Source organism: Symphodus melops, assembly GCF_947650265.1.
Source record: "Symphodus melops genome assembly, chromosome: 6".
Taxonomy (NCBI): Eukaryota; Metazoa; Chordata; class Actinopteri; order Labriformes; family Labridae; genus Symphodus; species Symphodus melops.
In genome coordinates, this window is record NC_136696.1 from 16,676,636 (window position 1) to 16,688,109 (window position 11,474).

An 11,474-nucleotide genomic window follows, 5' to 3' on the forward strand; every position below is an offset into this window, starting at 1 on the left:
AAAAAACCTGCACTTTATTTCAAGACAATCTTATGTTTATAATGTGGCGTTGTCCTTTTCGTTGGAGCATGTGTGTTGGTTGTGTTAGATTTAGATGGCAGGGTTTGCTTGTGTGAGCTCCTGGTTATTGGTCGCTGACAGCGGGTGGTTGAGAAGTGAAGGTCCATTCCCTGCAGGGTCAGAGGTGCGAAGTATCCAGTGGTTTCTGTCCTTTTCCACTTTATGAGAGTCCAAGAAGGTGTGAGCTGTAACCTCATATTCTTTACCAAATGCTGTCCTGCAGAGACACAACCGTTACGTACAAATAAACAGTGACTTGACTTTGAGCTGCCACATTGGACGTCTTTATTTTTGACTATTGGATGTTTGTTTTGTTTTTTAATTTAAATATATTTAACCAGGAAAACCTCACTGAGATTTGGAATCTCATTTACCAGAGTGTGCTGGGAAAGAGAGGCAGAAGTACGTTTTACAAGTAAAAGACATAAAGGGGCAGGTGCAACTCAAAGCAAAACAGGACCATCACAACACTAATACATCTGCATGGAGTTTTCTCTGCCATTGTTTTTTGTCAAGAAATAGATCTTTTAAAATTTAGATCCATCAGGGTTTTGTCTGATGAGCATAAACAAGGCATATTCTCACAAGATTCTACTCACACAGACAAAAGTCAATGTAACCTAGCACTGAAAACCTTATCAAGATTCTCCCTTTTACTCACTGAACTGCATACTGTAGTTCTTTTCTCTCGTTCATTTAGATATCATATATTTCCCTACATTTAAAAAAAAATTTTTTTTTATGTACCCCCAAGTTAAAATCCATGCAGCAAATCAAATCAAATACCTTTCATGCACTTACAACACATAATCCTAATCTTCCCAGGCTTGGAATATGTTTGATTGGAAAACTGAAAATTACCAGAGGACTTGGTCACCCAGAGCTGCAAGTGCCATGTTTGTCTTGCAGTGTTTTATCAGCACCTTCTGATTAGCCTGTAAAATGAATCAACAAGAAAGCATACTTAAGGATTCAGCGGATATTCTAGACGCAATTAAGATGAAGGACAACGTAAAAAGCTGACATGGCAAGGTAGATTAACAAACCATAAATGAAACATAAAGACTTACAGGGACACACTGACCCTCATGTTCAAGCCTCTCCTGGGGGTCAATGTGCACTATCTTCCACCATGAAAGAAAGGAACAGCCTTCATCCAAGTTTACTTCTTGTAGACGGGAGTTCTTTGTGCACTAGATAACACATCACAAGAATGTGAGATTGACAACAAAAGACAGTCTTGTACGAAGGTCAAACATCTCAGCAGTATACTTGTTGAACTTAAAAGATGTGACTGAAAACTTTCCACATTCCCGCTATGGAAGCTATCTCATCACAGTTGAAGGTGGGTATAATGAACTCTCCTTGATGGTCCTAATAAATAATTCATGTTAAAACTTGATCTACCTTTTGGAAACTTTGCAGGTCACTCATCAAGTAAAGCTGCGAACAGAAAGGAAGAGAGAACATATGCGCACAGAGTGATAAGCGCAGTGAAAAGGGAATATTTGCAATTCAAAGTCAACGCCATCTTAACAAGCTTTGTGTCCTCGTAACAAAGTGGTCAATCTACATCTAAGGTGACTATTTAGCTACGTGTGTGTCGGTTCTCTTACCCCTCTGGCAAAGCCACATGTTGTTTTCAGGGCAAAACTTTGCTCATAATCCAGAGTCGATCCATCAGGACTGCCATCCACACTGTAGTCACACACGCAGTGTTACAAATGTGCTTCTGAGAGCGTCGAGGAGGTTTGGGGGATTTTAAGTGTTGTTGTTTTTTTTGTGTTTTTTTACCTGGTAATGATGAAGGCAGTGCGCGTGCAGGCCTTAATGTCTCTTCCTGCGCTGACTCCACAGGGCGCTTTTATGCCAGGGAAAGGAGTTTTGGTCATACTATTAATGTCTGCATTAATGCTTAATGCACTGCACTGCCCATTTTCTCCTCCCAAATTCACCAACATCACAACATCCCCAAAGTGCAATGTTCCGTCCGTTGTCAAAGAGAGATCAATCTAGAGCAAACAAAATCAGCACATCAATCATTGATAAGATGTTATTGCAGTTGTTAACAGTGTTCACAGCCAGCTTGAAGTTATTTCACCTGACTCAACATGTTCTGCTTGAGGAAGTCTTCTTTCTGGTAGAAAAGTTCACCCCTTACTTTTTCTTCCTGGTACTTATTCTTCTCATCCTGAAAAACAAGTGAGCAGATCTACAATGTTTTGTCATGTCTCCACTACATCACTATACTGTAAGTCAGGGGTTCCCAAACTATTCAGCTCATGACCCCCAAAATTAAGGGTGCCACAGAGACTGGGGATCCCCAAAAGTCCCTGGAGCTGGTTAAGGCATATAATTTAAAGCACAGCCACTCACACACACACACACAGGCCTAAAACACTGGTAACAGAAAAGAAGGACACAAAAGAATACAGCAGCATAAAAACTGTAAAAATATTTCATATAGTTGTTTATTGTATGTAAATCTAGAATCCATACAAGTGATTTTCTTGTATATTTATCACAACGCTTAATAAATTGCTACACAGGTGTGTGTATATCTTTTTGAATAAAGAGCAGGAGATCCCTATCGTTGCTGCCATGTGCAAATCTACATTTGAAGTATTATTTTACACATTCAAATATATTTCATTTTGCTTTATGATAGAGTTACATTTGAAATGTTACCTACCTTTCTTGTCTGTTTTACAGTAATATATAACCTTTATATAATTGTACATGATTTCAAATTGTATTATTTTGCTGTGTTAAGAAGGCACCTTGGACCCCCAAATGACCTGCTGGGGGTCCTAAACACATCGTGAACCACTGCTGCAGGTCGGCCTGAAAACCAAAGTCTTTCCTTAACATACTGTATTTTGAGGAAAGTATAATAGAGATTGTAAAATGTGCACATTTTAATTTTTGAAGCAGGATGGCTCCAGTATGTCTTACAATTACAGTTCTATGCTTTACAAGTCAGCATTGCACCTATTGCACCTACTACCGGATCAGTGCCTCGGACCTCAAACTGTACAGAGGCTTTTGTGTATATTATAATTCTGAAGTATGAATAGTTCACTTAGAGTTCAATTTCATCCTCGATTAAGAGATTGAGTCGCCTATAGATGGCAATGTCAGACAACATCAACATATATTTCAACTGATCCAACCTCAAGAGATGTTGCCAATAAGGAAACAAATGTTACTTTATTTTATATCAATAACATGAACAGTCAGACTGTAAAAACTGTATGTTTTACCAGAGAGATTAATAAAAACGGTGCTATTTAAAAAAAAATCACTCGGCCTGCTATTTTCAAATCGACTCGGTGTAGATTTCCAGTCAATGACTTCACTTTTTTTATGTTAACATTTTGATGTTTTTATGTTAATAAGGCCAGTCATGTTGAATAAAATTAAATAAATCACTAAAAGATATACTAGATGTTTCTTGTAACATACCTCTCTCAAGCGCAGGTCCTCGTACCAGTTTCCAATTTTCACTTTCTCTCGATAAGACATCACATTAAACATATAGGCAATTACACTCTAACTGAAACAAACGTATTTAGGCTACTAATAAATTAACGATGATAATGAATAATCTTGTTCTGTGATCTGAGAATTTAGCGTTAGCGTAGTTCGTTTTGAGGTTTCCATGGTAACTGGAACAAAGTAGTATCATGTACTTTCAATTCTCGCAAGTTGTCGCGAGACTACTACAGCTGAGTAGTACAAGCTCGTGAAGAAGACAGTGTATATAAACTTACAGTAAGTCACAGTCTTAAATACATTGTGGTTTTTTCCTTCGATTTTACATTAAACTAACCCACCATAAACACATAGTTGCACATTCCAATACTTACAAACTTACAAGTTGTCCATGACAATATCATGATAACAGTTAAAAAAAACCTGGCCTACTTAAATGCAGAAAAAATGAAACATATCAAAGGAGTCTTCCACTAGTTTCGATTGGAAGAATAATTACATAATAAGTAGCCTATAGCAATGGGTTTAGTGACTGTTGGAAACCATTCTGCTTCATATATGTTTGTGTAAAATCTATAGCACCTTCCTAAATCTTTGCTGAAGTGTTTGTTTATTAGCTCAGAGCAATATCAATTCAGATTGTCCATGTGTCTACCATTCATGTTCCCATCCTCTGTCTCTTTCTTTTTGTGTCAGTGGCCATTGGCCCGGCCTCTGACTCCAGAGCCATTTTTGTGACACATTTTTTTATTTCTTTCCTCAGGTGAGTCACTGTCATCCTCGTCTTCATCACTCCTGTCATCACCTTCCAGCTGAAGGATGGAGCCATGAAACAGAAAAGAGAGAAATGAGAATGGGTTAAGAAAAAGAAAAGCAACAGGACATGTGAGTTGGATATGTGCATAGCTTCAGTTAATCTCTTTTCTTTACACGAGTCAACAAAACTTAAAAACACACCTTCCCGAAGATACACTTGTAAAACATTCGTGATATCAAAACAGCCCAGTAGAAGTGGAGTATTTGAAGAATACACAGCATCATATTGAAGAAGTAGTAGCCAAAGAAGGGCGCAAATCGCTCTACTGGGTACACCCATGTACAGTGGATCAGCCTGTAAAGAATATGAACACATAATATCCAATCAGACATCCTTATCTTGCATTATGCTGCATCTTTCAATTTCAAACACTTACCAGAAAGGAAATATGACAAGTCTGGTTGTCATGAAGAGAAGTGTGAACACCGCAAACATGGCATTAGCAGTCTGGTGCCACTTGGCGTAGTTTAATACTTTAGCACCCTGTAATATTAAAAACGGGGAAAATCAGAATAGGATTTTTGTTTAAAATAAATATTTCAGCTTGCATACAAAATAGCGTGAGACTTACTTGGTACTGATGTTGAGTTTGAATTATATAATCATTCCCTGTAACAATTTAATTTTCTCTGCTACTACAAGAGATTAATACTTAAATACTTAACGACCCTCTTAAAGAGCAACTTGCAGGTTGGAGCTCTAACTGAATCATTGTATAAGACAATGGTTTAGAAAATATATTTAAACAAACTGTCTGAATTACTACTCTACAGTGACTTCGGGCATTCATTTTGTTTGTTTTCTTCATTTCCACATGAAATACAGACAAATACAGATGTGATATAAACATTTTTAAACATGGATCTAAATGCCAGTCTTGACGATAGGGATGATTTTTTATTTATTTATATGCATACAATTGACCACAAGCTTTTAATTGTTAGAATACCGGGTATCAGAGGGAACAGGTCAGGATTTGGAGAAATGACGGCCACAGGAGAGAAATTGAGTTGTGGTTTGACAGGAATGAGGGGGAATCTGGGCAGAAATCTTGCAGTGATTGACCAGTTAGCTAGGGATATCTAAAGTTGTGTTCATTTATATTACAATTTTGTTCAGTTTGTTCATCATGTATCAATGAGTAGAACTTATCATGACAAGTGAGTCATGTAGGGGAAATTCAAGTGTTGCAGCAGCAAAAGACAACAAGGACAGCATGCATATAAGTACAAATAAAATAAGAATATATCGGAATTAAATAAAGATAAAGTTCTATCTATTTACAACTATTATATATATTAAGTGAACTAAACACCAATTAAGAGCTTAATCAAAAAAAAAAAAAAAACTTTACAGGACACTTAGACATATTAAATGCAAGTTAAAGTGTCCAGTCGTCATGAGTATCTATCGTCATCTATCTAACGGTCACTGATCAGCATGTGGAGATACACTTTACGCATTTTTATGGGTTCTGTTCATAGATATGAGACAGGTTGGGTCCCATATCGGGTACTGCTTGTAGGAAAATTACTTGTAGGAAATTACTTGTTGGAAAATTACTGACACATTTTAACCCTTAGTGTATTACTAAGTATTATCATATCTTGTATTTTTCTTTGAAGATAAGATGAAAGCGCTTTGCAGGCATCAAATTACCGTAAATTCCGGACTATAAGCCGCTACTTTTTTTCTCACACTTCGAGCACTGCGGCTTCTACTCCGGTGCGGCTAATGCATGGATTTTTTATGGGGGACAATGAGCTTCTGCCGCAAAAACATTTGACTTCGTCACGTCGGATCTTAATATCAGTCATTTTGCGCTTCATGCACGCACCATCATCATGGAAAACACACAGAGAAATACATATGATGCAGCTTTCAAGTTAAAGGCGATCGACCTGGCTGTCAAAGAAGCTAACAGAGCTGCTGCACGTTAAGATGACACTGACAGCGACAACAGAGACTGAGGAAGTGAGTAATGAAGTCATTCTGAGGCAGTGAATGGATGGACGTTTTCTTGTGAAATATATTACGGTCATCTTTTTCATCAGCCGTGTTACAGACACCGTCGGCTAGGCTTCGTATTGTAACGGTTTAAAGTCAGTAGTTGATAATGTGTTCATAATTCCGATTATGTGGAGAGTCAGTGAATGCACCAGCGAGAACGCGTTGAGTGGCTGTATGAGAGAACGCTGGGGGAGAGAGTTGGATTGTTACGGCAAGTTATGTGTTGCTCTCTGCTGTAAACGGCGTGGTCACGGCCGACAGTGATCGGGTTATTAAAAGTTATTATTTGAACGCTCTCGTCGTCCTTTAACGTCCGTACGGACGCTACAGTATTTGCGGATGTTACCGGTAGCCTACGTCTGTGTAAATAGCTCTTGTTATAGCGTGGACACCTGCGGCTTATAATCAAGTGCGGCTTATATATGTACAAATACATTTATTTACTTATTTTTAGCTGGTGCGGCTTATATCCAGGTGCGCTCAATAGTACGGAATTTACGGTACTTTTCAATGCAGTTTTATCTGTGTGTACTGTAGACGTCAGAGGAAGACTGTTTTTTCTTTCTCATGCTGCAGGACTGTGACAAGTCTATATCCTTTTTCTTGGAATGATCCACCAGCCTAAAGTACGACAATAGATATTAGAGTGCACCAGCTCTGATTTAATCTCTGACCTCGAGCAATATGTCAGCTGAGTCATGAACCGCCATCACGAGGGTTCCAACACGGATGTAGTTTGAGATCCAGGAGAAACTCAGAAGAGTCAGTGTGGCTATATGATGAACCACCTGCTCTTTGAAGTCCTACACACAGACACACAACAAATAAACATCTATCAAATATGACATAATAAGAATCCTAAATAAATGCTTTATCTGAAGTTAAAATGCACGCATAGATTTTGTTTGTAATATTGATCTTCGGTACATTGTGGATATAATATAGATACTTGCAGGAAGTGCACGTGCAAATATCAATATGCCCACCTTCCGTTTTACATCAAATGTGAGGCTGAAGAGGAGAGAGAGGTAGAAGCCCATTTCCAGGAGGTAATACCAGTACTGGGATTGTAGCATGGACTGTATGGGCACATAACACATACTTATAAGTGTCTATCATACTACAGACTATACTGCTGTACAGTCCATGCAAGTAGCCATAACCATACCTGTTTAGGAAAGCCAGCCCAAACCTCCCTCAGATTATAAGTCCACGGTTTCTGCAGCCAAGAAAAACAAAAGAGGGAGGAATTAGAGTACAGCGTTTAAAGATGAGCTACAAGGGTAAATGTTGCCCACGAGCTTGTGCATGTGTGTCTGCCAGAGTGTGAGGAAAAACCCTGGAGCACATACTTGACACAGTGAAACCAGAGCAGCGCATCCACATAGGGACACAGAGAGAGAGAGGGAGACACAAACAAGGAAAGAGAAATGTCCCACAGCAGCAAAATGAAAACTCAACAATGAAAATGGTGTCCTGCATAAAAGCTGAATCCAGTGATTGCAATTCCTGTTCTGTTATAAAACAGAAAAAATGAATAAAACATGTACTTACATCATAGAGAGCCCAGACTCCGTAGACAAATGCAATTGAATAAAACACACATCTCCAACTGTTGACAGACAAATGATGTCATACATTTATACATCCATGCTCTTCTAAACATACATTAAACATACATGCTCTCTAATCAGTATTTAATCAGACATAAACGCACACACCTGGCCTCACAAAACCTCTTGCGAAGCCCTGGACGCTGCTGGTTCCTCCTCCTCCTGAACCAAATATGAACTCTCCTTTCGGGCCAACTGGTCTTCTTACAAAGAGCCCTTACATCCGCCTGTGGCATGAGGGAAACAATCCAATCATCAAATTCTGTCCAAACTCTCCCAATTTGGACAAGTGCGTTTAAGCTACACTCTGATGAGCAGAATGTGATTTACTGAGCATCTTATTTCAGCATCAAACATCAAATGAGTTGACAAAGGGTGACTGATGTTTCTGAAATACTAACTTTTACTCATTTACAAGCGTATGTTCAAGGATAAAAGGGGGAATTTCTTAAAGGCATCTGCACGGAAACATTGGTTTGTGCTTATCACGCTGGGGATAAAGCTGTAACCCTAATCTCTCTGCGGATCTTGTTCTGTTCCTATCTAAATAGAGTTTTCTGATAAAAATCCTACAGTACTTTCTCTTAACAGCCAATCATTACCCACTGTTAATGTTTGCAGTGAAAAGTGTCAATAAAGGCTGTTTTGAGAGCTTACTCTATCTCACTTTGCCTGACATCTGCCAAGCTACAGGAGTTTGTAGCATTAAAAAATTACTATATATAAATGATCAATCATGTCGCTGATGGTCTTGTTTTAATTGTACGTCATATAGAGGCTAATTAAACTGTTTTAGAACCAGCAACAATCGATCTATGATTGTTCGTTCCGATGGCGATATGTAAAAGGATTTTTTTTTTCTTTTAGTAAAAGAAATGGCCCTTTGGACGTACCTGTAACGGAACCCTTGTTTGGCTGCAAAAAAAACTTTCCAGGATGTGGTTTGGTTCTGCTTTAAGTCGGACCTTGTCCTCAATTCCCCAAGTATTAGCCAGTGGTGTGGCCAAAAACCTGCCACAGCAAACAAGCAGCATTACATTAAAAAAGTGTGTTAGTGTTTCATATTGTGTAAATACACACAACAGGAGTGGCCTGGTTCATTGCTTCACTCAGCCTGTGCAACACAATCCCTGTATTTTGAAACCAGACATTGCTAATCTAGCTGTCATACAGGCAAAATTTTATCCACAGACTTCATACTCTCACCTCTCAAACAGGTATCTGAGAAGGAGCAGGCAGAGGGCGCAGGGCACCACTGCATAAAGCTGAGAGGCTTTAGCGTAGACACGACCTTCACTGTCCTCCAGATTAGCCCAGGAGACGTTCCCGGGCAGCCACAGACGCTCCCACCATAGCCAATCACTGACTGTCTGCAACATGCTGCTTGGAGGGTACACCCAGGGCAATAAAACACTCAATCAGACAGCCATGAAGCAAGACAAGAAGTTTCAGGGTCAGGTTTCTGAAACTGACCCAGGTACTTTCTTCAGTTGAAACATTTTATTGTAAAAAAAAACAAACAAACAAAACAAACACACACAAAAAAACCGATAACTAAACTACTGTACGTGCTTGCAAGTCAAAACACAAGGCGACTTCTGTGGAGGCCTCCCTGAAAACCTGGCGCAGCAGAGAACTTTGACATTTTCAAAAGCAAACTCAGTAACTTGTCTTTTTATTAAATCCTTACAGGAATTTTATTACTGTAAGAAACAGAATTAAGGATGTTTATGTTTTATTTGGATTTTTTTCATTTATTTGTCAATATATTAAGTATTTTGGTTTGTTTTACTCTATAGCATTCTTTTCTCCCTTTCTCATGTGTTATTTTGTGTAAAACACTTTGTGTGATATACATTTACTTATTTAACAATGAGAATAATGTCTGATTGATTAATTAAATTATTGATAATTTAAGTAACTGCACACTACACAAGCAAATAGAGCACTCAAAATGTGTTGTTGTTACATGAACATTTTTGCCTTGAATGTATAATATGCATTAAGGATTTGAAATATGATTTCGATTAAATGTATTTATTAAAGTAGAGAGAATAGGATAGAGCCAATGTAGAGCTCAAAGTGTTACTCTAAGTTAGTTAGTAAGAAAATTAGTTAAAAAATTGACACTGGAAACAGACTGGCAATCATTTTAATGCAAAAATGAGTCACTACTTACAGTAGTTTGTCTTGAATCTTCAGTTGTGATTTGCCACTGCCTCCAACTGGTCTCTTGCCAGTAGAACCACTCTATTTACCACACTATGTAAACTGTCCTGCAGTAATGGAGGAAGTGAGTCATTTGGAGATGGAGGACAACAATAGATATCAAAGGGCAAGAAAGATAAAGAAAGGCGAGGACCAAGATTAGAGAGAAGTAAAGTCCTTTCTCTTGTGGACTCTGTCCACATCAGAATAGATAAACGTTTTGTTTGAACAGTTGTAAAAGCAATGTTAAAAATGTACACTAAAAACTGTCTGAACAAATAGACACGTTTGCTTAATCTGATTAATTCACTGAGAAATGAGGGTGTCCCTGATACTTAATGCGAGTTAAGCCAGCATGGGAAGACAAGCATACCCGCAGGCAGTGTCAATAACAACAGAGAGGGGAGCTGAGCAGATCCAGACAGTGTATGACAAATGTCCTATAAAGGTAAAGTCGGAATATTTTAAAATCTCAAAAATCGTAAGTTTTACAAAGGTGTCCAGGTAGATAGATGGATACTTTATTGATGCTGAGGGAAATTTAAGATGGTATTGGAAGGTATTTGCATTTATGATCTATTGACACACCAGTAACAGAAAACTGTCAATACTGTACACACTCACACAAAAGAATCACATACTCACCTTCAGTTGGCCAAGTTCCCAGTGACCTGTCTGTGTGAAGCTTGTCTGTTCATACAATTTATGTACCAAAGCTATTTCTCATCAGATAGTATATGTTCACACTCTCATCTATTGTGCAGCCATTCCTTAAAGACCTTTGGAAATGTTTAAATAAAAATAAAGCAAATATTGAGTCATGAGCTAATGCTTTCCCTGATGGTCTTCATCTATGTGTGAGACGTCAGGCTCCAGTAAACTAGTCGGTTTTTTTGAGCATGTGTGTGGTCGCTCACCTGGTTAGAAAGAAAAGGATCCTGCCCTCCCACTCTGTCTGCTCGTGTGATCACACCCTGTTGGAAAGGTTAGCTCAGCTCTGAAAAGTACTCTCATGCTTTAGGAGCATTTAGTAATTTTAGTTAACGGTAAACTACTGCAGTCATTAGAGTGTGCAACTGTTTGCATATATACCCTCACCTGCAGAAATTCACTTTGGAATGCTGGGAAGCCCCCACAAAGGCCCCATTCAGTGGTGGGGCAGGGGGGAGGAGCAAGGGCAGGTTATGGGCCGAAGAGAAAAAGGGAATTTGTGCATGCAACATCACTCTATGTTGACTCTTACACTGGTTAATAACAAACGTGTTAATAGA

The 11,474-nt window shown here is 38.6% G+C and overlaps 2 protein-coding genes across 5 annotated transcripts; both read right to left on the bottom strand.

Annotated features, from left to right (window-relative positions):
- Positions 1 to 3,745, bottom strand: cfap161 (cilia and flagella associated protein 161). The gene is made up of 8 exons (XM_079347184.1): positions 3,526 to 3,745; positions 2,162 to 2,251; positions 1,855 to 2,072; positions 1,677 to 1,758; positions 1,468 to 1,503; positions 1,131 to 1,253; positions 922 to 995; positions 1 to 277 (listed from the first exon to the last, which is right to left on the bottom strand). Exons 1-8 carry the CDS (start codon positions 3,595 to 3,597, stop codon positions 91 to 93), a joined length of 882 nt encoding a protein of 293 aa, XP_079203310.1. The 5' UTR covers positions 3,598 to 3,745; the 3' UTR covers positions 1 to 90.
- A 107-nt stretch (positions 3,746 to 3,852) lies between these two features.
- On the bottom strand, positions 3,853 to 11,334 carry cers3b (ceramide synthase 3b). Of its 4 annotated transcripts, XM_079347182.1 has the most exons (12): positions 11,302 to 11,334; positions 11,121 to 11,177; positions 9,202 to 9,375; positions 8,889 to 9,006; positions 8,104 to 8,222; positions 7,937 to 7,994; positions 7,551 to 7,601; positions 7,369 to 7,461; positions 7,057 to 7,185; positions 4,749 to 4,855; positions 4,513 to 4,666; positions 3,853 to 4,367 (listed from the first exon to the last, which is right to left on the bottom strand). In XM_079347182.1, the coding sequence occupies exons 3-12, from the start codon at positions 9,372 to 9,374 to the stop codon at positions 4,248 to 4,250; spliced, it is 1,122 nt and encodes a 373-aa protein (XP_079203308.1). In that variant the 5' UTR covers position 9,375; positions 11,121 to 11,177; positions 11,302 to 11,334; the 3' UTR covers positions 3,853 to 4,247. The 4 variants fall into 4 exon arrangements, with proteins under 4 accessions (XP_079203308.1, XP_079203307.1, XP_079203309.1 ...); XM_079347181.1 differs by having other exon boundaries at positions 11,121 to 11,316; XM_079347183.1 differs by lacking the exon at positions 11,302 to 11,334 and having other exon boundaries at positions 9,202 to 9,378; positions 11,121 to 11,137.
- Positions 11,335 to 11,474: the final 140 nt, after the last annotated feature.

Coding starts and splice junctions, on each gene's coding strand:
- cfap161 (XM_079347184.1), bottom strand. CDS start 3,597: ATGTTTAATGTGATGTCTTATCGAGAGAAAGTGAAAATTGGAAACTGG. Junction 1,504..1,676: donor CATGTGGCTTTGCCAGAGGG/GTAAGAGAACCG, acceptor TTCTGTTCGCAG/CTTTACTTGATGAGTGACCT. Junction 278..921: donor CTGGGTGACCAAGTCCTCTG/GTAATTTTCAGT, acceptor GTGTCTCTGCAG/GACAGCATTTGGTAAAGAAT.
- cers3b (XM_079347182.1), bottom strand. CDS start 9,374: ATGTTGCAGACAGTCAGTGATTGGCTATGGTGGGAGCGTCTGTGGCTG. Junction 4,667..4,748: donor CTTGTCATATTTCCTTTCTG/GTAAGTGTTTGA, acceptor TATTCTTTACAG/GCTGATCCACTGTACATGGG. Junction 4,368..4,512: donor ACAAGTGTATCTTCGGGAAG/GTGTGTTTTTAA, acceptor TCCATCCTTCAG/CTGGAAGGTGATGACAGGAG.